We start from the raw sequence: 23,841 nt of genomic DNA on the forward strand, positions 1-23,841 counted from the left end.
ATGCCCAGAGGGTTCCAGCAGATCCAGGAGGAGGAGGAGGTACGGGGGGGTTAATTAGGGGTTAATTACGGGTAATTAGAGGTTAATTAGGGGTTAATTAGAGGTCGGGCAGTCCCGGGTTGGGTCAGGGGCTTAATTAAGGATTAATTAGCGGTTAATTAGGGGTTTGGGTGTTATGGGGGGGATCGAGAGGTTAATTAGGGGTTAATTAACGTTCATTAGAGATCAGTGAGTCCCGGAGAGCGGTTAAGGGTTAATTAAGGATTAATTAAGGAATTATTTGAGGTTAATTAAGGGCTCGGGGAGGGGCGAACTGGAGCATAATTAGGGGTTAATTAGGGCTAATTAAGACTTAATTAGGAGTGGCGGAGTCCTGAGGTGGATCGGGGATTCATTAAGCATCAATTAGGGGTTATTAAGGGTTGATTAGGGGTCGGGGAGGGGGTCCTGTGGGGGCGGTTAATTCGGGGCTAGTTAGAAGTTAATGGAGTGTTAATTAGCGATTATTAGGGATTAATTAGGGGATTATTAGGGATTAATTAGGGGTTAATTAAGGGTCGGGAGGGTCCTGTGGGGGCGGTTAATTCGGGGCTAATTAGAAGTTAACGAAGTGTTAATTAGCGGTTAATTAGGGATTAATTAGAGGATTAATTAAGGGTCGGGGAGGGGTCCTGTGAGGGGGGGGGGTCAAGCCATTAATTAGAGCCACATTAGAAGTTAATTAAGGGTTAATTAGAGGTTAATTAGGGATTAATTAGGGGATGATTGGGCACCAATTAGGCGTTAATTAAGCGTTAATTAGGGGGAGATTTTCGCCCCTATCGCGACGGGGGGGGGAGGGGCGGATGTCGCGACAGAGCCGCGGGAGGTGGGGGAGGGGCCGCGGGGGGCGGGGCGGGGGTGTGCGGGGGGTGGGGGAGGGGCGGGGCGCTTTGGCCACGCCCCCTCCGCAAATCCGACCCTGCCCCTCCCCCATCCCAGGACCTCCCCCAATTCCCCCTCCCCATTTTCCCCCAAACTCCCGGGTTTTTGGGGGGAATTTTGGGGAATTTTTGGGATTTTTGGGGCGAATTTTTGGGATTTCGGGGGCATTTTGGGGGAGATTTTTGGGGTGGATTTGGGGATTTTGGGATCTATTCTGGGGAGATTTTTGGGGATATTTTCTTGGATTTCTGAGGGGATTTTTGGGTCAATTTTTTGGGGTGGATTCGGGGATTTTGGGATCTATTATCGGGAGATTTTTGAGGGATTTTGGGGAATTTTTTGGGGAGATTTTGGGGGCATTTTAGTGATGGATTTGGGGGTCACTTTTGGGGGAGTTTTCTTGGATTTTTGGGGAATTTTTGGGGGGATTTTTGGGGTGGAATCGGGGATTTTGGGATCTATTCTGGGGAGATTTTTGGGGGTATTTTCTTGGATTTTTGGGGATTTTTGGGGTAGATTTGGGGATTTCAGCGTCATTTTTGGGGGTATTTTCTTGGACTTTTGTGGGGATTTTGGGAGGGGAATTAGGGGAGTTTTGGGGGGGGAAATTTGGAGAGATTTTTCGGAGGAATTTTTTGGGGATTTTGGGGTCAATTTCGGGCGATTCCGGGGATTTTTCAGGGACCTTTTAAGGTGGATTTTTGCTGTTTCGGTGTCATTTTTTGGGGGGGGGTTTTGGGGGTTTTTGGTGTGATTTTTTTTTGGGAGGGGTCTCTAACCTCCCCCCCCCAGGAGGATGAGGGGGGTCCCGGCTCGTTCCCCGGGCGGGGGTCGCCGCCCCCCTCCCCCCCCCCGGCCTCGCTGACCCCCGCCCTGGCCCTGACGGTGTTCGCGGCCTCGCTGAGCTCGCTCGGCTTCGGCTTCAACATCGGCGTCATCAACGCCCCCCAGAAGGTCGGAGACCCCTCCCCAAATTCCACGGACCCCTCCCCTCATTCTCCAGACCCTCCCCTGGAAGACCCCTCCCCAAATTGGGGGTGATATCTCCCCCAAATTCTGCAGACCCCTCCCCAAATTCGGCAGAGAGCCCGCCCCAAATTGGGGTAAACCCCTCCGGGACCCCTCCCCAAATTCCGGAGAGCCCTCCCCAAATTCTCCAGATCCCCCTGGAAGACCCCTCCCCAAATTGGGGTGATCACCTCTGGGACCCTCCCCCCAAATTGGGGTAACACCCCCCCGCAGACCCCGCCCCTAATTGGGGAAGACCCATCCCCTAATTACTCAGACCCCGCCCCTAATTCCACAGACCCCCTCCCCAAATTGGGGGAGACCCCTCCCCTAATTCTCCGGATCCCCCTGGAAGACCCCTCCCCAAATTTGGCAGAATCCCCCCCTGGGAGAGCCTTCCCCAAATTGAGGTTAACTCCCTTCGGAGACCCCTCCCCAAATTCCACAGACCCCTCCCCTAATTACCCAGACCCCTCCTCCAGAGACCCCTCCCCAAATTGGGGTAACACCCCCCCGGAGACCCCGCCCCTAATTGGGAGACCCCTCCCCAAATTGTGGAGACCCCCTCCCGGAGACCCCTCCTCAAATTGGGGAGACCCCGCCTCTCATTCTGGAGACTCCGCCCCTAATTCCACAGACCCCCTCCCCAAATTGGGGTAACTCCTCCCGGAGACCCCTCCTCAAATTCCACAGACGCCCCCCCCCATGGATCCCCCTCCCCAAATTGGGGTTCTCCCTCAATGAATTGCTGCCCCCTCCCCAAATTCGGCTGCCCCCTCCCATGGGTCCCGCCCCCGGGTACCCCCACCCCAAATTGGGGTTCTCTCCCCACAAATTTGGAGCCCCCTCCCCAAATTGGGGTGTCCCCCTCTCCAGTGGAGCCCCCTCCCCAAATTGGGGTGTCCCCCTTTCCAGTGGAGCCCCCTCCCCAAATTGGGGTTCTCCCCCCCAAACTGGGGTGTCCCCCTCCCCAGGTGATCGAGGTTGAGTACAGCGCCACCTGGGCCCGGCGCTGGGGGTCGCCGCCCCCTCCCCAAATTCGCGTTCCCCCTCAATGAATGGCTGCTCCCCCTCCCCACAGGTGCCCCCTCCCGAAAATCAGGGTCCCCCTCCCCAAAGTGGGCTCCCCCCTCCCCAAATTCGGGCGCCCCACCCATAAATGGGTCCCTAGGGTGGGGCTCCCGTTGCTAAAATTGGGAGCCCCCTCCCCAAATTGGGGTGTCCCCCTCTCCAGAGGAGCCTCCTCCCCAAATTGGGGTGACCCCGCCCCAGGAGTGCCCCCTCCCCAAACTGGGGTTCTCCCCCCCAGATTGGGGTGCCCCCTCCCCACATTGGGAGCCCCCTCCCCAGGAGTGCCCCCGCCCCACATTGGGGTGCCCCCTCCCCAAATTGGGGTGCCCCCTCCGCAGGTGATCGAGGTGGAGTACAACGCCACCTGGGCCCGGCGCTGGGGGTCGCCGCCCCCTCCCCAAACTCTCTCGCTGCTCTGGGCGCTCTCGGTCGCCATTTTCTCCGTGGGGGGGATGGGCACGGCCCTGGCGGGCGGGGCCATGGCCGAGCGCCTCGGCAGGTGAGGGGCGGGGCCTAAGGGGGGGCGGGGCTTGAGGGGGAGGGGCGTGAACGGGAGGGGAATTGAGGGCGGGGCTTGGAGGGAAGGTGTGGGCGGGGATTGGAGGGGAGGGGTTTAAAGGGTGTGGGCGGGGCTTAATTTGGTGTGGTGGAGTGGGCGGGGCTTGAAGGGAAGGTGGGTTGAGGGCGGGGCTTAAAGGGGAGGGGCAGAGGGGGCGGGGCTTAATGGGAGGGGGGTTGAGGGTGGGGATTGGAAGGGGAGGGGTTAACGGGGTGGAGGTGGGGCTTAGTGAGGTGTGGCAGAGTGGGCGGGGCTTCCGGAGGAAGGGCTTTAAGGGCGGGGCTTAATGAGGAGTGGTGGGTGTGGGAATTGGAAGGGGAGGGGTTAAAGGAGTGGGGGTGGGGCTTGATGGGGTGTGGCAGAGTGGGTGGGGCTTGCTTAGGGAGGAAAGGGATTTAGGGCGGAGCTTAAATGGGAGGTGGTTCGAGGGCGGGGTTTGGAGGGAAAGAGGTTAAAGGGGTGAGGGCGGGGCTTAACGGGGTGTGGTCTAGTGAGCGGGGCTTGAAGGAGATTGGCGAAATGGGAGTGGTTTAATAATTGGGGGGGCCTAATGGCACAAATGGGCGGAGCTTCAGAGGCGTGGTCACCCCTCCCATGGCCACACCCCTCCCCTTCCCCTCTCCCCCAGGAAAGGCGCCCTATTGGCCACCAACGGCCTGGCCGTGGTGGGCGGGGCCCTGATGGGCGGGGCCAAACTGGGCCCCACCTACATCCTCATCATCATTGGCCGCTTCATCGTCGGCGCCTACTCAGGTACGGCCGCGCCTGGGGGCGTGGCCAGGCTGGGGGGGCGTGGTCTGACTCAGGGGGCGTGGTCTGACTCTACATGGACTCGGCCTGAGTGTTTAGTGGGCGTGTCTTGTTTTGTGTGGGCGTGTCCTGTCTCTATGTGGGCGTGGCCTGGTTGTTTAGGGCACGTTAATTTTGGGGATTTTTTGGGGCGATTTTTGGGGTGGATTTTGGGGGGATTTTGGAGGAATTTTTGAGGAATTTTGGGGGAGCTTTTTGGGGGGGATTTTGGGAAAATTTGGGGCAGATTTTTGGGGAGATTTTGGGGAAATTTTGGGCGGATTTTTGAGATTTTTGGGGGGCATTTTTGGGGTGATCTCGGGGAGGATCCCCACGGGCCGAAGGGCATGTCCTGTCTCTGTGTGGGCGTGTCCTCTCTCCGAGGGGGCGTGTCCCGGCTGACCACGCCCCTTTCAGGGCTGGTCTCGGTGCTGGTTCCTCTCTACGTGGGCGAGGTGGCGCCGCTGCGCCTGAGGGGGGCGCTGGGCACCCTGCACCAGCTCGGCATCGTCCTGGGCATCCTGGTGGCACAGGTGGGAAATTCGGGGTTCTACGAGGGAAATTTGGGGTCCCAGGTGGGGAATTTGGGGTTCTAAGAGGGAAATTTGTGGTCCCGGGGAGAAATTTAAGGTCCCAGGGGGGAAATTTGGGCTCCCAGGGGGAAATTCGGGGTCCCAGGGGGGAAATTTGGGGTCCCAGATGGGAAATTTGGGTTCCAGGGGGAAATTTGGGGTCCCAAGAAGGAAATTTGGGGTCCCAGGTGGGAAATTTGGGGGCCCGGGGGGAGATTTGCAGCCTGCGGGGAGTGGGAGGGGCTTCGGTGGGCGGGGCTTGGATGGGGAGGGGCCGTTGGGGGTTGTGGGGATGCTCCGCCCACTCTGGGGGCTTGGGTGGGCGTGGCTTTGGGGGCGGGGCTTAATTTGCGGGGGCCGTTGTGGGCGGGGCTTAATGAGGAGGGGTCATTGGCGGTCGGAGGTTGGGGGTCACGGGGATGCGGGTGGGCGGGGCCTGGATGGGTGGGCGTGGCTTTGGAGAGCGGGGCTTGGGTGGGGCGGTGCCATTGTGGGCGGAGCTTGAGTGGGAGGGGCCTTTGAGTGGGGACATTTTGGTGTCCTGGGGTGCAGGTGGGTGGGGCCTGTCTCGTGGGCGTGGCTTTAAGGGGCATGGCTTTAGGGGGCGCGGCTTTAAGGGGGCCTCATTGCATCTCGTGGGCGCATTTGGGGTCAGGGCTGCGGGGGTCCCGAGGAGATTTTGGGGCGCTCGGGGGATGATTTGGGATCCCTGCAGCGACACCTCGCGACACACCCCTCCCCATGTCGCGATATACGCCAGTTCCATGGGCATATCGCCCCCTTCTGCCCGCCTATCCCGCGATACCCCGCGATATCCCGCGATATCCCGCGATATAAGTCGCGATATGGCGGCCTCTCCCGCAGGTGCTGGGGCTGCGGGCGCTGCTGGGGACGCCGAGGGCGTGGCCGGCGCTGCTGGGGGCGGGGCTGCTGCCGGCGGCGCTGCAGCTGCTGCTGCTGCCGCTGTGCCCCGAGAGCCCCCGGTTCCTGCTGGCGCGGGGCCAGCGCGGCCGCGCGCGCCGCGGTGAGTGCGGGGCCTTCGGCCTCCTCCTCCTCCTCTTCCTCCCTCGCGGTTCTTCCTCCTCTTCCTCGCCGCCTTTTGCCCTCGTTTCCTTCCTTCATTCCCTTCCTCTTCTTCCTCCTCCTCCTCCTCCTCTTCCTCCAATCCTGATTCTTCCTCCTCCATCCCCTTCCTCCTCCTCTTCCTCTCCCAAATTTTCCTCCTCCTTCCTCTTCCTCTTCCTCTTCCTCTTCCTCTTCCTCTTCCTCTTCCTCTTCCTCTTCCTCTTCCTCTATCCCAATTTTTCCTCCTCCCCTTCCTCTGTCTCCTGCCCCTCCTCTTCCTCAATCCCCATTCTTCCTCCCCGCCTTCCTCTTTTTCCTTCATCCCCTTCCTCCTCCTCCTCCTCCATCGCCGTTCTTCCACCCTGCCTTCATCCTCCTCTTCCATCTCCTTGGCCCTCCTCTTCCTCTCTCCCGAATTTTCCTCCTCACCTTCGTCTTCCTCCTCTTCCTCTTCCTTTTTCTTCCTCCTCCTCTTCCTCCATCCCCGTTCTTCCTCCTCACCTTCATCCTCCTCATCCTCACTTTCCTTCCTCTTCCTTCATCTCCCATCCTCTTCCTCACCTTCATCCTCTTCCTCCCCTTCCTCCTCTTCCTCTTCCTCCTCCTCCCTATTGCCTTCCTCGCTCTCCCTGACCCCTCCCCCTTTCACAACAAGCCCCTCCCCCTTTCCCCCAGGCCTATCGCGATTGGCCGGCCCGGCGGCGGAGGCGGGGCTGGCGGCGCTGGAGGCGGAGCTTGGCCGAGGCCCCGCCCCCAAGGTGGGGCTGCTGGAGCTGTGCCGGAGCCGCCGCTACCGGCAGCCGCTGATCGTCACCCTGGGGCTGCAGCTGGCGCAGCAGCTCTCGGGCATCAACGCGGTAAAAACGGGGCGAAAACACCCGAAAACGGGAAAAACGGGGGAAAACCGGCAAAAAACGGGGAAAAAATAGCGAGGAAATAGTGAAAAATGGGCGTGGTTTAAGGGAAATGGGTGTGGCAGTGGGCGGGGCCATTAACATCACTCTGGCGCAGCAGTTCTTGGTGATAAACACAGAAAAAATGGGTCCAAAAGACCTGAAATAGGGAAAAATGGGAGGGAAATGAGCAAAAATGGGCGTGGCTTAAAGGAAATGGGTGTGGCCATGGTGTCACCCTGGGGCTGCAGCTCTCGGGCATCAACGCGGTAAAAGCGGGGAGAAAACACCCGAAAACGGGAAAAATGGGGAAAAACGGCAAAAAATTGGGGGAAAATTGGGGAAAATGGGCGGGAATTATAGAAAAATGGGCGTGATATAAGGGAAATGGGTGTGGCAGCGGGCGGGGCCATTAACATCACTCTGGCGCAGCAGTTCTTGGTGATAAACAGAGAAAAAATGGGTCCAAAAGACCTGAAATTGGGAAAAATGGGGAAAAATAGAGAAAAATGGGAGGGAAATGAGCAAAAATGGGCGTGGTTTGAGGGAAAAGGGGCGTGTCCTCCTGCTGACCACGCCCCTTTCTCACCCCAGATCTTCTACTATTCGACGTCCATCTTTGAGGGGGCGGGGCTTCAGGACCCGGCCGTTGGCACCATCGGAACGGGCGTGGTCAACGTGGCGGCCACCGCCCTGTCGGTAAGCCACGCCCACTGCCACGTCCGTGGCCACGCCCCCTGTGGGAGGGGTCCTGTGGTGCCCTAAGGGGGTGGGCGTGGCCATGAGGGGGTGTGGTCTCATTGTGGGCGTGGTCGTGGACGGAGGGGGTCTCATTGTGGGCGTGGTATCAATGGGGTGTGGCCCTGGTGGGTGGGGTCTTCTGAGTGGGTGTGGTCATGAGTGGGAGTGGTTTCATTTGTGGGTGTGGTCATGAGGGGGAGGAGCTTCATGGAGGGGCATGGTAATGAGTGGGAGTGGCCTCATGGAGGGCGTGGCCAGGGTGGGAGTGGTCTGGTGGGTGTGGTCATGAGGGGGAGGAGTAATTTTTGGGTGCAGTTACAAGTGGGAGTGGCCTCATGGTGGGCGTGGTCATAAATGGGAGGAGTCTCAATGGGCATGGTCACAATGGTTGTGGGTGTTGGAGTGGGCGTGGCCGAAGGGGGCGTGGCCCCGTGGTGGGCATGATCAAAAGTGGGAGGAGTCTCATTGATGGGCGTGGTCACAATGGGTTTGGTCTGGTGCTGGGCGTGGTCAAAAGGGGCGTGGTGTCCTGGTGAGCTTTGTCATGGGGTGTGGCTTCGTGGTGGGCGTGGCCTCTGGATGGGCCTCATTGATGGGCTCAGTCACAAGGGGGAGGAGCCTCACCGATGGGCGTGGCCACAACCGGGAGCGGTCCCATAATGGGGTGGGGTGTGTCACCGGTGGGCGTGGCCTCGCAGTGGGCGTGTCCCGCTCTGAGCCCCGCCCCCTGGCGCAGGTGGTGCTGGTGGAGCGGGCGGGGCGCCGCGTGCTGCAGCTCGTGGGGCTGCTGGGCATGATGGGATGCGCCGGGACCCTGGGCGTGGCCCTCAAGGTGAGCAAAGGGCGGGACCCCAAACTCACCTGGGACCCCCCAAAAATCCCAAATCCAACCCTGAATCCCAAAACTCACCTGGGCACCCCCCAACAAATCCAAATCAAAACGCGGACCCCAAAACTCACCTGGGCGTGGCCCTCAAGGTGAGCAAAGGGGGGACCCCAAAATCACCTGGGACCCCCCAAAATAAAACACCAAATCCCCCAAATCCCAAATCCAAACCTGGACCCCAAATCTCACCTGGGACCCCAAAATCCAACACGGGACCCCAAATCTCACCTGGGACCCCCCAAAATAAAACACCAAATCCCCTAAATCCCAAATCCAACCCTGAATCCAACCCTGGACCCCAAAATCCAACCTTGAAACCTTAAACTCACCTGGGATCCCCCAAAAATCCCAAATCCAACCCTGAAACACCAATCTCACCTGGGCACCCCAAAAAAAACCCCAAAATTTTCTGCATTTCTACTCCCAAAACCCCTGAATCTTCCCCATTTCTCCCCCATCTGAGCCCCAAAAAAATCCCGATTTTTCCCCATTTTTACCCCATTTCCTCCCCAAAAAATCCCGATTTTTCCCCGTCTTCACCCCAAAAAACCCCTAAAAAAATCAGGAAAAATTCAGGAAAAATCCAGGAAAAAAAATCTGGAAAAAAATGTCTGGAAAAAATCAGAAAAAAATATTGAAAAAAACTGGAAAAAAAATCTGAATAAAATATCAGGAAAAAAATATTTTAAAAATCTGAACAAATCGGAAAAAAATCGGAAAAAAAATCAAAAAAAAACCTGAAAAAAATCAGAAAAAATCAGAAAAAAATCCGAAAAAACCCGAAAAAAAATCTGAACAAAACCACGAAAAAACCCGAAAAACATCTGAAAAAAATCCAAAAAAAATCAGAAAAATATCTGAAAAAATTCAGAAAAAAATCCGAAAAAATCCGAAAAACATCTGAAAAAAACCCCGAGAAAACCTGAAAAAAATCTGAAAAAAACCCGGAAAAAACCCTGAAAAAACCCGAAAAAAATCAGAAAAAAATCAGAAAAAAATCAGAAAAAAATCAGAAAGAAATGGGATAAAATCTGAAAAAAATCTGAAAAAAAATCCAAAGAAAATCCGAAAAAACCAGAAAAAAAATCAGAAAAAATCCAAAAAAATCTGAAAAAAATCCGAAAAAATCCGAAAAAAATCGGAAAAAATTCAAAAAAAAATCCGAAAAAATACGAAAAAAATACGCCAAAAAATACGAAAAAAATCCGAAAAAATCCGAAAAATCAAAAGAAAAAAAAAAAAAAAAAAAAGAGAAAAAAAAACGAAAACGAAAAATCAAAAAATCCGAAAAAATCGAAAAAACGAAAAAATCCGAAAAAATACGAAAAAATCGAAAAAATCCGAAAAAATCAGAAAAATCCGAAAAAACGAAAAAATCCGAAAAAATACAAAAAATCGAAAAATCCGAAAAAATCGAAAAAATCGAAAAATCGAAAAAATCCGAAAAATCGAAAAAATCGAAAAATCCGAAAAAATCCGAAAAATACGAAAAAATCTGAAAAAAATCCGAAAAAAATCCCAAAAAATACGAAAAAAATACGAAAAAAATACGAAAAAAATACGAAAAAATCTGAAAAATCAGAAAAAAATCCGAAAAAAATCCGAAAAAATCCAAAAAAAATCCGAAAAAATCCGAAAAAATCCGAAAAAAATCCGAAAAAATACGAAAAAAATACGAAAAAAATACGAAAAAATCTGAAAAAAATCCGAAAAAAATCCGAAAAAATCCGAAAAAAATCCGAAAAAATCGAAAAAAAAAAATACGAAAAAAATCCGAAAAAATACGAAAAAAATACGAAAAAATACAAAAAAAAAAATGCAAAAAAATCCAAAAAATCCGAAAAATCCGAAAAAATCCGAAAAAAAACGAAAAAATACGAAAAAATAAGAAAAAATCTGAAAAAATCCGAAAAAATCCGAAAAAATCCCAAAAAATCCGAAAAAATACAAAAAAATACGAAAAAATCAAAAAATACGAAAAAATACGAAAAAATACGAAAAAATCGAAAAATGCGAAAAAATCCGAAAAAATCCAAAAAAATCCGAAAAAAAAAAAATCCGAAAAAAATCCGAAAAAATACGAAAAAAATACGAAAAAAATACGAAAAAATCTGAAAAAAATCCGAAAAAAAGCCGAAAAAAATCCCCCAAAACCCCCAAATTCCCATTTTTTCCCCGCAGCTGGGGGGTTCCGTGTGGGGCGCGCTGGCGCTGGGCTCTGCCTTGGCCTTCGTGGGATTTTTCGCCGTCGGGCCGGGGCCGCTGCCCTGGTTCGTGGGCGCCGAGCTCTTCCCGCCCGGGCCCCGCGGCGCCGCGCTCGCCCTGGCCGGGCTCGTCAACTGGGCCAGCAACACGGCCGTGGCCATGGCCTTCCCCCCGCTGCAGGTAAATTGGGGGATTGATGGGATTTTGGGGGTTTGGGGGATTTTTGGGGCGATTTTCGGGGATTTTCGGGATGATTTTGGGGGGTTTTTGGGGGGTCAAATGGGGTAAAAATTGGGGAAAAATGGGGGGAAAATGGGGAAAATTCAGGATTTTTTGGTGGGGAAATGGGGAAAATTTGAGGGGTTTTTGGGAGAAAATGGGGAAAATTTGGGGTTTAGGGTGGATTTGGGAGCAGTTTTGGGGGATTTAAAGGGGATTTTGGGGGCTTTGGGGGAATTTAAGGGGGGATTTTGGGGATGGTTTGGCCGGGGCCATGGACTTCCCCCCGCTGCAGGTAAATTGGGGGGATTGATGGGATTTTGGGGTTTGGGGGATTTTTGGGGTGATTTGGGGGAGTTTTGGGGCGATTTTGGGGGGGTTATGGGGGTTTTGGGGGAAGGGTTTGGGGCAATTTTGGGGATTCTGGGGACTTAATTTTCTCCAAATTTTTATCCCCAAAAATCCCAACTTTTTTCCCTCAATTTTCCCGTTTTTGCCGTTTCTCTCCCCAGGACGCCCTGGGCCCCCTGGTGTTCCTCCTTTTCGGGGGGCTCCTGGGCGCTTTGGGGGGGTTTTTGGAGGATTTTGTGGATTTCTTTTTCCTCCACTTTTTCCCATTTTTCCCCTCCAAAACCCCAATTTCTCCCCTAATTTTTCCCCAAAAAATTCCAATTTTCCCCCAAATTTTCCCCCAAATTTTCCCCCAAAATTTTCCCCAATTTTCCCCCAAAATTTTCCCCCAAAAATTCCAAGTTTTCCCCAAATCTTCCCCCTAAATTTCCCCCCAATTTTTCCCCAATTTTCCCCAATTTTCCCCCAATTTTCCCCCTAAATTTCCCCAATTTCCCCCCAAACTTTCCCCCATTCTTTCCCATTTATTCCCTCCAAAAATCCCAATTTTCCCCCAAATTCCCCCAATTTCCCCCCTAATTTTCCCCCAATTTTACCCCAATTTCTCCCCAATTTTCCCCCAAATTTTCCCCCTAAATTTCCCCCAATTTCTCCCCTAATTTTTCCCCAATTTTCCCCATTTTTTCCCCAATTTTCCCCCAAGTTTTCCCCCCAATTTCCCCCCAATTTTCCCCCTAAATTTCCCCCAATTTCCCCCCTAATTTTTCCCCAATTTTCCCCATTTTTTCCCCAATTTTCCCCCAAGTTTTCCCCCCAATTTCCCCCCAATTTCCCCCCAATTTTTCCCCAATTTTCCTCCAATTTTCCCCCCAAAAATCCCATTTTTCCCCCAATTTTCCCCCAATTTTTCCCCATTTTTTCCCCAATTTTTCCCCAATTTTCCCCCAAGTTTTCCCCCTACATTTCCCCCAATTTCCCTCCAATTTTTCCCCAATGTTCCCCCAATTTCCCCCCAATTTTCCCCCAATTTTCCCCCCGACAATTCCCCCGTTTCTCTCCGCAGGACGCCCTGGGCCCGCTGGTGTTCCTGCTTTTCGGGGCGCTCCTGGGCGCTTTCTCGCTCTTCACCTTCCTGCTGCTGCCCGAGACACGCGGCCGCCCCTTCCCCGCCCCGGGACCCCCAAACCGCCCCCAACTCCTCCCCCCTGGCCCTGCTGGGGCCCCCCGAGAAGGACACGGAGCTGCAGAGCCTGGCCGCCCACGAGGAGCCCTGAAACGGCCGGGGAACCCCAAAAATTTGGGGCAAAACCCCCAAAAATTTGGGGTTTTTTTGGCGCAAAAATCCCCAAAATTTCGGGTTTTTTAAGGCGATTTTTGGGGTTTTTTTGGCCCCGATTTTGGGCACCCCAGGAGGTTTCAGGGTTTTTTGGGGTTTTTATCAGTTCTGAGGTGGGCCCCAAAAATTTGGGGTGAAACCCCAAAAAATTTGGGTTTTTTGTGGCGCAAAAATCCCAAAAAATTTCGTTTTTTTTAAGGCGATTTTTGGGGGATTTTTGGGCCCGATTTTTGGGGACCCCAGGAGGTTTTAGGATTTGGTTTTTTTCTTTTTTTCAGTGCTGAGGTGGGACCCAAAAATTTGGGGTTTTTTGGGGTCGGTTTTGGGGCAAATCCGCCAAAAATTTGGGGTTTTTAAGGCGCAAAATCCCCAAAATTTCGGTTTTTTAAGGCGCCTTCGGGTCGATTTTTTGGACATTTTGGGCCAATTTTGGGGGGTCCCCAAAATTTTAGGGGTTTTTTTTTTCAGTTTTCAGGTGGGCCCCAAAAATTTGGGGCTTTTTGGGGTCGGTTTTGAGGCAAATCCGCCAAAACTTTGGGGTTTTTTTTAATGGCGCTTTTGGGCCAATTTTTGGGATTTTTGGGCCCTTTTGGGTCGATTTTGGGGCATCCCCCCCAAATCTGAGCGTTTTTTTGGCACTTTGGAGTTGATTTTGAGGGATCCCCCAAAAATTTGGGGCATTTTGGGGCAATTTTGGGGCTTCCCAATCCCAAATTTGGGTTTTCCTGAGGCGACCCTAAAACTTTGGGTTTTTTAAGGCATTTCTGGGGCGATTTTTGGTTTTTTGAGGAACCCCCAAAATTTTTTGGGTTTTTTTGGGGGGGGACCCCAAAGTTTTTTGGTTTTTTTTTCCCCACGTTTTATTCGGGGAGGGATTTGGGGAGGATTTAGGGATTTTTGGGGCCTCCCTCCCCCGGTTGTAAATCAAGGTGAGAACAAAAGAGCGGCGACCCCGAAATTTGGGGGATTTTGGGGAAAATTCACGATTTTTGGATGAATTTGGGGAATTTTTAGATGAAGTTTAGAGGAATTTTTGGGAAATTTGGGGAATTTTGGGGGTGGGGGAGGGGAAAAGGGGCGGAGCTCCCCAATATTTAAGGAAGGCGGGGTCAGACCCCCAAATTGGGAAAGTTTGACCCCAAAATTGGGGGTGGGGGAGGGGATTTGAAGGGCGGGGCCTCCAAGTTTCGGCGCCTTTAATCACAAGCCCCGCCCCTTCGGAGGCCACGCCCTCCTCGCGTCCCATTGGTGGATCAGCGGCAGCGCCGCCTCTGATTGGTCGAGAGCCTCGTGGCGCGCACGCGGGGCGGGAGGGGGCGCCGCGTGAGCGCCGGCGGGCGGCGCATGCGCAGTGATGAGACCTCGCGGCGCGTCCGCATTAATCTACATACATTTACATAAATCTGCATAAATCCCGGCCGCTGGCCATGAGGCGATCTACGTCACTAAGCTCATTTGCATAACGAGCGCTGCAGGCGGCGTTGCCATGGCAAGCCCCCCACCCCCTCCCCCCGAAAGGCGCCTGAGGTGAGGCCGGGCCTCGCCCGCCGCGTGCTCCAAATCTCGCGAGAATTCCCCAGCTACGCCGCGTTCCCCTTAGCGAAATCTCGCGAGATCAGAGGGCGGTCAGGCAGATCGCAGCGCGGCGCTCTCGCGAGACCATGCCGACCGCGCCGCGCTGCTCAGCTCCGCAAATCTCGCGAGAATCTTCGGAAGGCCCGGCGCCGCCATGATTTAACCCCACCCCCCCTCTTGTCGCGCATGCGCACACCCATCACCGCACCACCCCCTCCCTTGTGCGCGCACGCGCAGCTCCGTCCGCGGCGCGGCCCCACCCTCGCCGCGCATGCTCAGTGCCGCTCGTCCCCCCGCCCCGGGGCGGGCGCGCATGCGCGGTGGGGCCCGGGGGTTGCAGCAGCTCCAGCGCGGCGGCGGTTCGGGCTTCGGGGCTCGCGGGCGCGGGGGTGAGTGCGGGCCCGGCCCCGGCGGGTTCCGGGCGGCGGCCTCGCCCTTCGGGGAGGTGGGGGGAAGCTCCGCCGTGCCTCCCGGTCCTTGCCCCGCGCGGTTTTCCCCTCAGGCCCGGCCTAGGCCGCGCCCGCCCGCCAGGGGGGGCCGCGTGGCGGCGGCGAGCGCGCGACCCCCCCCCCCACCACGGACGGAATTTGGGGATCCCCCCCCCCCCAGAAACTCCTTATAAGGAATTGTGGGACCCCCCCGAGTTTCCGTAGAAAGAAATTGGGGAGCCTCGGTTTTCCACACGCGGAAACGGGGGGGCCTCGGTGTCCATATAAGGAAACGGGGGAGCCCCCTGAATTCCATATAAGGAAATGGGGGAACCCCTGAATTCCATATAAGGAAAGGGGGACCCCTGAATTCCATATAAGGAAAGGGGGGACCCTCGGGTTTCCATATAAGGAAGTCGGGGACCCCCGCCGCTCCTTATAAGGAAATGGGGGACCCCCAAACTCCTTATAGGGAAATTGGGGAGCCCCTGTAAGGCCGGGATTCCCCTCCCTTTATAAAATACTCGGGGAACCCCCAAAAAACCCCCAAATTCCCCCCAAAACCCCCTGGACCCCCCAAAATTCCCCCCTCCCGACCTCCCAGCCCCCCCCAGAGGGGATTTTTTTGGGGGACCCCCCTGTCCCAAGGGTGGGGAGCCCCCAAAATTTTGGGGGGGTCCCCACGTGTGTTACACCCCCGACCCACGTGACACCTCCCCTCCCCCCACCCGGATTTTGGGGGTCCCTCCCCCATTTTTGGCTCTCAATTCTCCTTCCTTGGGGTTCCCCGATCCCTTTTTGGGGTTCCCCATTTTTGGGGGTTCCCTTTTCCCATTTCGGGGCCCCTTTTTTGGGGGGTCCCCCCTCCCTTTTTGAGCTTCCCCTTCCCACTTTACCCCAAATTTTTGGGGTGCCCCGACCCCCAAATTTTTCGTGCTTCCCCCTGACCCCCCAAATTTCACTTTCCCCATTTCCTGACCCCCCAAATTTTGGGGTTCCCCACCCCTTGAACCCCTTTTTTTGGGGCTTTCACCCATTTTTTGGGAAGCCAATTTTGGGTTTCTTTTTCCCACTTTATCCTGAATTTTTGGGCTCATCCAACCCTCCCTGATTCCCAAATTTTTCCTCCTTCTTCCTGACCCCCCAAATTTCACTTTCCCCACCCTCTGACCCCCCAAATTTTGGGGTTCCCCACCCCTTGAACCCCTTTTTTTAGGCTCTCCACCTCCTTTTTGGGCTTTATTTTCTCACTTTCCTCCTGATTTTTGGGCTCCCCCAACACTCCCTGACCCCCAAATTTTTCCTGCTTCTCCCCGACCCCCCAAATTTCACTTTCCCCTCCTTCCTGACCCCCCAAATTTTGGGGTTCCTCATTTTCTGACTCCTCAAATTTTGGGATTTCCACCCCCTGACCTCTCTTTTTTTGAGTTTCCCAGCTCCTTTTTCATCTCCTTTAATCCCAAATTTTTGGGCTCATCCGACCTCCCCCGAGCCCCAAATTTTTCCTGCTTCTCCCCAACCCCCAAATTTCACTTCCCCCCCCTTCCTGACCCCCCGAATTTTGGGAATTCGCCCCCAGAGAGGCGATGGCCGACGACCTGGACTTCGAGACGGGCGACGCGGGGGCCTCGGCCACGTTCCCCATGCAGTGCTCGGCGCTGCGCAAGAACGGCTTCGTGGTGCTCAAGGGCCGCCCCTGCAAGATCGTGGAGATGAGCACCTCCAAAACGGGCAAGCACGGCCACGCCAAGGTGGGGAGAAGCCCGGGGAGCCCCGGAATTCCTGCTGGGAACGGTGAAACCAAAATCCAAATAAGAGGTTCCTGTTATTTGCTTGATCCCCCAACACCCAAATCTCAAAAAATCCCAAAATTGGGGATTTGGGATTGCCAAGGTAGCCAGAATCCTGGGAAGATCCCGAAATTCCTGCTGGGAACGGTGAAACCCCCGAGGAAATCCCAAATTCCTGAGCCGAGTTAGCGCAGAGGGATTCCGGTTCCTGCAGAGCTTCTTGGAGCCATTCTGGGGCTCTGATCACCCCAAAACCAGCCCAAAAATCTCAGAAAAATCCTAAAATTGGGGATTTGGGATTGCCAAGGTAGCCAAAATCCTGGAAAATCCCGAAATTCCAGGTGGGGAGGGAGAAATCCCCGAGGAAATCCCAGACTCCTGAGCCGGGTTAGCGCAGAGGGGTTCCGGCTCCTGGAGAGGTTGTTGGAGCATTTTCTGGGTTCTGATCACCCAAAAATGACCCAAAAAATGACCCAAAAATCCCAAAATTGGGGATTTGGGAATACCAAGCTAGACAAAATCCTGGAAAATCCCGAAATTCCTGCTGGGAATGGTGAAATCCCCGAGGAAATCCCAAATTCCTGAGCCGGGTTAGCGCAGAGGGATTCCGGTTCCTGCAGAGCTTCTTGGAGCCGTTCTGGGGCTCTGATCACCCAAAAATGCCCCAAAAATGTCCCAAAAATTCCAAAATTGGGGATTTGGGATTGCCAAGGTGGACAAAACCCTGGGAAATCCCGAAATTCCTGCTGGGGAGGGAGAAATCCCGGAGGAAATCCCAAATTCCTGAGCCGAGTCAGCCCCAAGTGGTCAAGGGGTCTCTCGGAGCTTTTTTTGGGTTCTAAACACCCCAAAAATGCCCCAACAACCCCAAAATTGTGAATTAGGGCATGCCAAGGCAGCCACAATCCTGAGGAAATTCTGGAATTCCCAGGAAAATCCAAAAATTCCTGAGAAAATCCCAAAATCTTGAGCTGAGTTCGCACCAAGTGATCCTGGTTCCTGGAGAGGTTGTTGGAGCCATTCTGGGGCTCTGAGCACCCAAAAATGCCCCAAAAAATGTCCCAAAAATCCCAAAATTGGGGATTTGGGATTGCCAAGGTGGGAAAAACTCTGGGGAACCCCAGAATTCCTGCTGGGGAGGGAGAAATTCCCGAGGAAATCCCAAATTCCTGAGCCGAGTTAGCGCAGAGGTATTCCGGTTCCTGGAGACGTTTTTGGAGCCATTTTGGGGCTCTGATTCCCCAAAACCAGCCCAAAAATCTCAGAAAAATCCCAAAATTGTGAATTTGGGCATGCCAAGGCGGCCACAATCCTGAGGAAATTCTGGAATTCCCAGGAAAATCCCAAAATTCCCGAGAAAATCCCAAATTCCTGAGCCGAGTCAGCGCAGCGGGGTTGAAGTGACTCATTGGGTTCTGATCACCCAAAAATGTCCCCAAAAAACGTCCCAAAAATCCCAAAATTGTGAATTTGGGAATGCCAAGGTAGCTAAAATGGCAGGGAAATTCTGGAGTTCCCAGGAAAATCCCAAAATTCCCGAGGAAATCCCAAATTCCTGAGTCGGGTTAGCGCAGAGGGGTTGTGGTCACACAGAGCCTGCCCTGGGCTCTGATTGGCCCAAAAATGCCCCAAAAATCCCCAAAAAATCCCCAAAATTGTTCCCTCCCCCCCAGTCCCTCCCAGTAACCCCAGTTCCCTTCCCAGTGCTCCCAGTCCATCCCAGTTTCCCTCCCAGTATAAACCAGTAACCCCAGTTCCCCCCAGGTGCACCTGGTGGGCATCGACATCTTCACGGGCAAGAAGTACGAGGACATCTGTCCGTCCACCCACAACATGGACGTGCCCAACATCAAACGGAACGACTTCCAGGTGAGAGACACACCTGGGACAGGTAACACACCTGGGACACACCTGTACACACCTGGACACACCTGGGGATACACCTGTACACACCTGGGATACACCTGTACACACCTGGACACACCTGGACACACCTGGGGACACACCTGTACACACCTGTACACACCTGGGGATACACCTGGACACACCTGGACACATCTGTGACACACCTGGGATACACCTGGGACACACCTGGACACACCTGGGGTACACCTGGACACACCTGGGGATACACCTGTACACATCTGTAACACACCTGGGACACACCTGTACACACCTGGACAAGGGGAACAGGACAACCAGTCTGTCCACCACAACATGGGCTTACACAAGGACACCCGGCACACCTGGGAACACACCTGGGACAATGTACACACCTGGGAACACCTGTACACACCTGGGATACACCTGTACACACCTGGACACACCTGGACACACCTGGGGATACACCTGTACACACCTGGGACACACCTGTACACATCTGTGCACACCTGGGATACACCTGGGACACACCTGTACACATCTGTGACACCTGGGATACACCTGGGACACACCTGTACACACCTGGACACACCTGGGGATACACCTGTACACATCTGTGCACACCTGGGACACACCTGGACACACCTGGGGATACACCTGGGACACACCTGTCCATCTGTCTGTCCACCCACAACATGGACGTGCCCAACATCAAACGGAACGACTTCCAGGTGAGAGACACACCTGGGACAGGTAACACACCTGGGACACACCTGTACACACCTGTACACACCTGGGACACACCTGGACACATCTGTGCACACCTGGGAACACCGAACACCGGGATACACCTTACAAACACACTGGGACACACTGTACACACCTGACACACCTGGGGATACTACACACTGTGCACACCTGGGACACACCTGGACACACCTGGGGATACACCGGGACACACGTCCACTGTCTGTCCACCCACAACATGGGCGTAAATGGCGCACTTCCAGGTGAGAGACACACCTGGGACAGGTAACACACCTGGGACACACCTGGACACATCTGTACACACCTGGGACACACCTGGACACATCTGTGCACACCTGGGACACACCTGTAATACACGTGATACACCTGTACAGGTAACACACCTGCACACACCTGGGGATCCAGCTGTTCTTACCTGTTCCTACCTGCCTGTTGTACGGTTGGTGCTGAGGGGTTACCTGTGTCTTCCACCTGTAACTGCCTGTGTGTGTTACCTGTGTGTGTTACCTGTGCATACACGTGTGTTACCTTTGGGTGTTACCTGTGCATAAACATGTGTGTTACCTTTTGTTACCTGTGCATAAACGTGTGTGTTACCTGTATGTGTTACCTGTGTGTGTTACCTGTGCATAAATGTGTGTTACCTGTGTTACCTGTGTGTGTTACCTGTGTTACCTGTGCATACCTGTGTGTGTTACCTGTGCATAAATGTGTGTTACCTGTGTGTGTTACCTGTGCATACCTGTGTGTGCCTGTCCATACCTGTCCCACAGCTCATCGGGATCCAAGACGGGTACCTGTGTGTCTCACCTGTCCATACCTGTGTGCATTACCTGTCTATACCTGTATCTCACCTGTATCTCACCTTAGCACGGGAAGGACGTGTGTTACCCATACCTGTATCACACTGTATCTCACCTGTATCTCACCTGTAGCTCATCGGGATCCAGGACGGGTACCTGTGTGTGTTACCTGTCCATACCTGTATCACACCTGTATCACACCTGTATCTCACCTGTATCACACCTGTATCACACCCGTGTCTCACCTGTATCTCACCTGTATCACACCCGTGTCTCACCTGTGTCTCACCTGTATCACACCTGTATCTCACCTGTATCTCACCTGTATCACACCCGTCTCTCACCTGTATCTCACCTGTATCTCACCTGTAGCTCATCGGGATCCAGGACGGGTACCTGTGTGTGTTACCTGTCCATACCTGTGTGTGTTACCTGTCCACACCTGTATCTCACCTGTATCTCACCTGTATCTCACCTGCCGGATCCAGGCGGGTACTACCTGTGTTACTTCACCTGTATCTCACCTGTATCTCACCTGTGTCTCACCTGTGACTCACCTGTATCACACCCGTGTCTCACCTGTAGCTCATCGGGATCCAGGACGGGTACCTGTGTGTGTTACCTGTCCACACCTGTATCTCACCTGTATCTCACCTGTATCACACCTGTGTCTCACCTGTCTCTCACCTGTATCACACCTGTATCACACCCGTGTCTCACCTGTATCTCACCTGTATCACACCTGTATCACACCCGTGTCTCACCTGTCTCTCACCTGTATCTCACCTGTAGCTCATCGGGATCCAGGACGGGTACCTGTGTGTGTTACCTGTCCATACCTGTATCACACCTGTATCTCACCTGTATCTCACCTGTATCACACCTGTAGCTCACCTGTAGCTCACCTGTAGCTCACCTGTAGCTCATCGGGATCCAGGACGGGTACCTGTGTGTGTTACCTGTCCATACCTGTATCACACCTGTGTCTCACCTGTATCTCACCTGTGTCTCACCTGTGTCTCACCTGTATCTCACCTGTATCTCACCTGTATCACACCTGTATCTCACCTGTATCACACCTGTATCACACCCGTGTCTCACCTGTATCACACCTGTATCTCACCTGTATCACACCTGTATCTCACCTGTAGCTCATCGGGATCCAGGACAGGTACCTGTGTGTGTTACCTGTCCACACCTGTGTGTGTTACCTGTCCACACCTGTATCACACCTGTCTCTCACCCGTGTCTCACCTGTATCTCACCTGTAGCTCAGGGGATCGGGAGGGGGGGAGCGGGGTGTGTGTTACCTGTCACCTGTGTGTGTTACCTGTCCACACCTGTATCACACCTGTCTCTCACCCGTGTCTCACCTGTAGCTCATCGGGATCCAGGACGGGTACCTGTGTGTGTTACCTGTCCATACCTGTGTGTGTTACCTGTCCATACCTGTATCTCACCTGTATCACACCTGTAGCTCACCTGTAGCTCACCTGTATCACACCCGTGTCTCACCTGTATCTCACCTGTATCACACCTGTATCTCACCTGTATCACACCTGTATCTCACCTGTAGCTCATCGGGATCCAGGACAGGTACCTGTGTGTGTTACCTGTCCACACCTGTGTGTGTTACCTGTCCACACCTGTATCACACCTGTCTCTCACCGTGTCTCACCTGTAGCTCATCGGGATCCAGGACGGGTACCTGTGTGTGTTACCTGTCCATACCTGTATCACACCTGTGTCACACCTGTATCACACCTGTGTCACACCTGTATCACACCTGTGTCACACCTGTATCTCACCTGTATCTCACCTGTATCTCACCTGTATCTCACCTGTATCTCACCTGTATCACACCTGTCTCTCACCCGTGTCTCACCTGTATCACACCTGTGTCACACCTGTCTCTCACCCGTGTCTCACCTGTAGCTCATCGGGATCCAGGACGGGTACCTGTCGCTGCTCCAGGACAGCGGGGAGGTGCGGGAGGATCTGCGGCTGCCGGAGGGGGAGCTGGGCCGGGAGATCGAGCAGAAATACGACTGCGGCGAGGAGATCCTGGTACCGGTTATACTGGTTATACTGGTTTATACTGGGAGGGGCTGGGGTGAGATCCTGGTACTGGTTATACTGGGATTGACTGGGTTATACTGGGTTATACTGGTCTGTACTGGCGGAGCTGGGCCGGGAGATGGAGCAGAAATACGACTGCGGCGAGGAGATCCTGGTACTGGTTTATACTGGTTATACTGGGATGGGTTATACTGGTTATACTGGGTTATACTGGGATGGGTTATACTGGGATTGACTGGGTTATACTGGGTTACACTGGGATGGGTTATACTGGGTTATACTGGTTACACTGGGGGAGCTGGGCCAGGAGATGGAGCAGAAATACGGCTGCGGCGAGGAGATCCTGGTACTGGGAATACTGGTTATACTGGTTTATACTGGGACGAGATCCTGGTACTGGTTATACTGGGAGGGACTGGGTTATACTGGGGGGAGGAGATTCTGCGATGGTTATACTGGTTTGTACTAGTCTATACTGGTCTGTACCAGTCTATACTGGTTCATACTGGTCTGTACTGGTCCATACCGGTCTGTACTGATCCGTACTGGTTTATACTGGTCCATAGTGGTCCATACTGGCCTGTATCTGTCCATACTGGTCAGTACTGGTCCATACTGGTTTATACTGGTTTATATCAGTCCGTACTGGTCTGTATGGGTTTTATACTGGTCTGTACCAGTCCGTACTGGTCCATACTGGTTTATAGCGGTCCATTCCAATCCGTACTGGTCCATACTGGTCCATACTGGTTTATCCTTGCCCCGCAGATCACGGTGCTGTCGGCGATGACCGAGGAAGCCGCTGTCGCGATCAAAGCCATGGCCAAATAGGGCAGGTGGGCGGGGCCGCGCCAAAGATGCAAAAAGGGGTGGGGCTTTACCCAAATATGGGAAAGGGGCGGGGCTGGTGACACATTTGGGGAAAGGGGGCGGGGCTGAGGGCAAATATTGTAAAAGAGGCGGGGCTTGGGTCACAGAATAGAAATGGGGGTGGAGCTGCACCAAATAAGGAAGAGAGGGGGTGGGACAGGGCCAAATAAGGGAAAGGGGTGGGGATTGGCATGTAAAGCAGGTGGGGGCGGGGCCTTGGGGGTCACCATGTGGGTCTGGGGGGGGATTTTGGGTCCCTGTGGGATTTGGAGTCCCCATGTGGGTCTGGGGGTGTCACTAATGGGGGTCTCGTGGGGGCTCGGGTCTCGTTTTGGGTCTGGGGTCCCGCTCGGGGTCCCCATTTTGGGTCTGGGGGGGTCCCTCTGGGATTTCGGGGTCCCTTTTGGGTCTGGGGTCCCTGTGGGGTTTGGGGTCCCCATTTTGGGTCTGGGGTCCGGTTCCGGTCCCAGCCCCTCCCCCGTTTCTCTCTCCAGGCGGCGCCGCCGGGGTCGGGCCGGGCCCCTCCCCCACCTGCAGCAGCCGCGGGGGGGGGGGAAGGGGAGGTGGGGGAGGGGCGCGAAGGGGGAGGGGCGACCCGGAGGGGGGAGGGGCTCAAACTCTGTGGGCGGGGCTGGAGGGGTTCCCCCGCCCCTCCCCCCCAAACCCCTCCCCCCCCCTTTCACCCTCCCGTGGTGGGGGAGGGGCGCCCCTCCAAAGGGGGGAGGGGCGGCCCCAGGCTCCTCCCCTTCTCTCTTTTGGCTCCTCCCCCTTTCTCGCCCCTCCCCCTTTTTCGCCCCTCCCCCCCCTCGTTGGGGCCTCGCCGGATGGGAAATAAATAAATAAATAAATAATAATAAAGCGATGGGTTCGTTAATTAACGGCGTTAATTGGGGAGGGGGGAGGGGCCAGGCTGAGGGGGCGGGGCCCCAGGACAGACTGACCAATGGACAGAGGGACCCCTCCCTGGCCGTGCCCCTCCCCCCCCCCGGCCGTGTCCAAAATAAAAAATTTTGGGGTTTTTTTTTTTT

General features: G+C 54.2%; 2 protein-coding genes across 3 annotated transcripts; both read left to right on the forward strand.

Moving 5' to 3' along the window:
- On the forward strand, window positions 1-14,816 carry LOC115916347 (solute carrier family 2, facilitated glucose transporter member 4-like). Its single transcript, XM_030970047.1, has 12 exons — window positions 1-39; window positions 1,717-1,878; window positions 3,342-3,502; window positions 4,191-4,315; window positions 4,769-4,884; window positions 5,788-5,947; window positions 6,664-6,845; window positions 7,476-7,580; window positions 8,359-8,454; window positions 10,690-10,893; window positions 12,347-12,585; window positions 14,432-14,816. Exons 1-12 carry the CDS (start codon window positions 1-3, stop codon window positions 14,814-14,816), a joined length of 1,974 nt encoding a protein of 657 aa, XP_030825907.1.
- Window positions 14,485-23,419, forward strand: EIF5A (eukaryotic translation initiation factor 5A). Of its 2 annotated transcripts, XM_030970055.1 has the most exons (6): window positions 14,485-14,583; window positions 16,202-16,373; window positions 18,177-18,281; window positions 21,800-21,931; window positions 22,712-22,779; window positions 23,308-23,419. In XM_030970055.1, exons 2-5 carry the CDS (start codon window positions 16,209-16,211, stop codon window positions 22,772-22,774), a joined length of 465 nt encoding a protein of 154 aa, XP_030825915.1. In that variant the 5' UTR covers window positions 14,485-14,583; window positions 16,202-16,208; the 3' UTR covers window positions 22,775-22,779; window positions 23,308-23,419. The 2 variants fall into 2 exon arrangements, with proteins under 2 accessions (XP_030825915.1, XP_030825914.1); XM_030970054.1 differs by lacking the exons at window positions 21,800-21,931; window positions 22,712-22,779; window positions 23,308-23,419 and adding an exon at window positions 19,997-20,251.
- Window positions 23,420-23,841: the final 422 nt, after the last annotated feature.

This window comes from Camarhynchus parvulus, unplaced genomic scaffold (assembly GCF_901933205.1).
Source record: "Camarhynchus parvulus unplaced genomic scaffold, STF_HiC, whole genome shotgun sequence".
Lineage (NCBI taxonomy): Eukaryota > Metazoa > Chordata > Aves > Passeriformes > Thraupidae > Camarhynchus > Camarhynchus parvulus.

Bases quoted from the DNA above. Each gene is read 5' to 3' on its own strand.
- LOC115916347 (XM_030970047.1), top strand. From the start codon at position 1: ATGCCCAGAGGGTTCCAGCAGATCCAGGAGGAGGAGGAG. The intron at 40-1,716 runs GTACGGGGGGGT...TCCCCCCCCCAG, and splicing joins AGATCCAGGAGGAGGAGGAG to GAGGATGAGGGGGGTCCCGG. The intron at 7,581-8,358 runs GTAAGCCACGCC...CCCCTGGCGCAG, and splicing joins TGGCGGCCACCGCCCTGTCG to GTGGTGCTGGTGGAGCGGGC.
- EIF5A (XM_030970054.1), top strand. From the start codon at position 16,209: ATGGCCGACGACCTGGACTTCGAGACGGGCGACGCGGGGGCCTCGGCC. The intron at 16,374-18,176 runs GTGGGGAGAAGC...AGTTCCCCCCAG, and splicing joins GCAAGCACGGCCACGCCAAG to GTGCACCTGGTGGGCATCGA. The intron at 18,282-19,996 runs GTGAGAGACACA...TCTCACCTGTAG, and splicing joins TCAAACGGAACGACTTCCAG to CTCATCGGGATCCAGGACGG.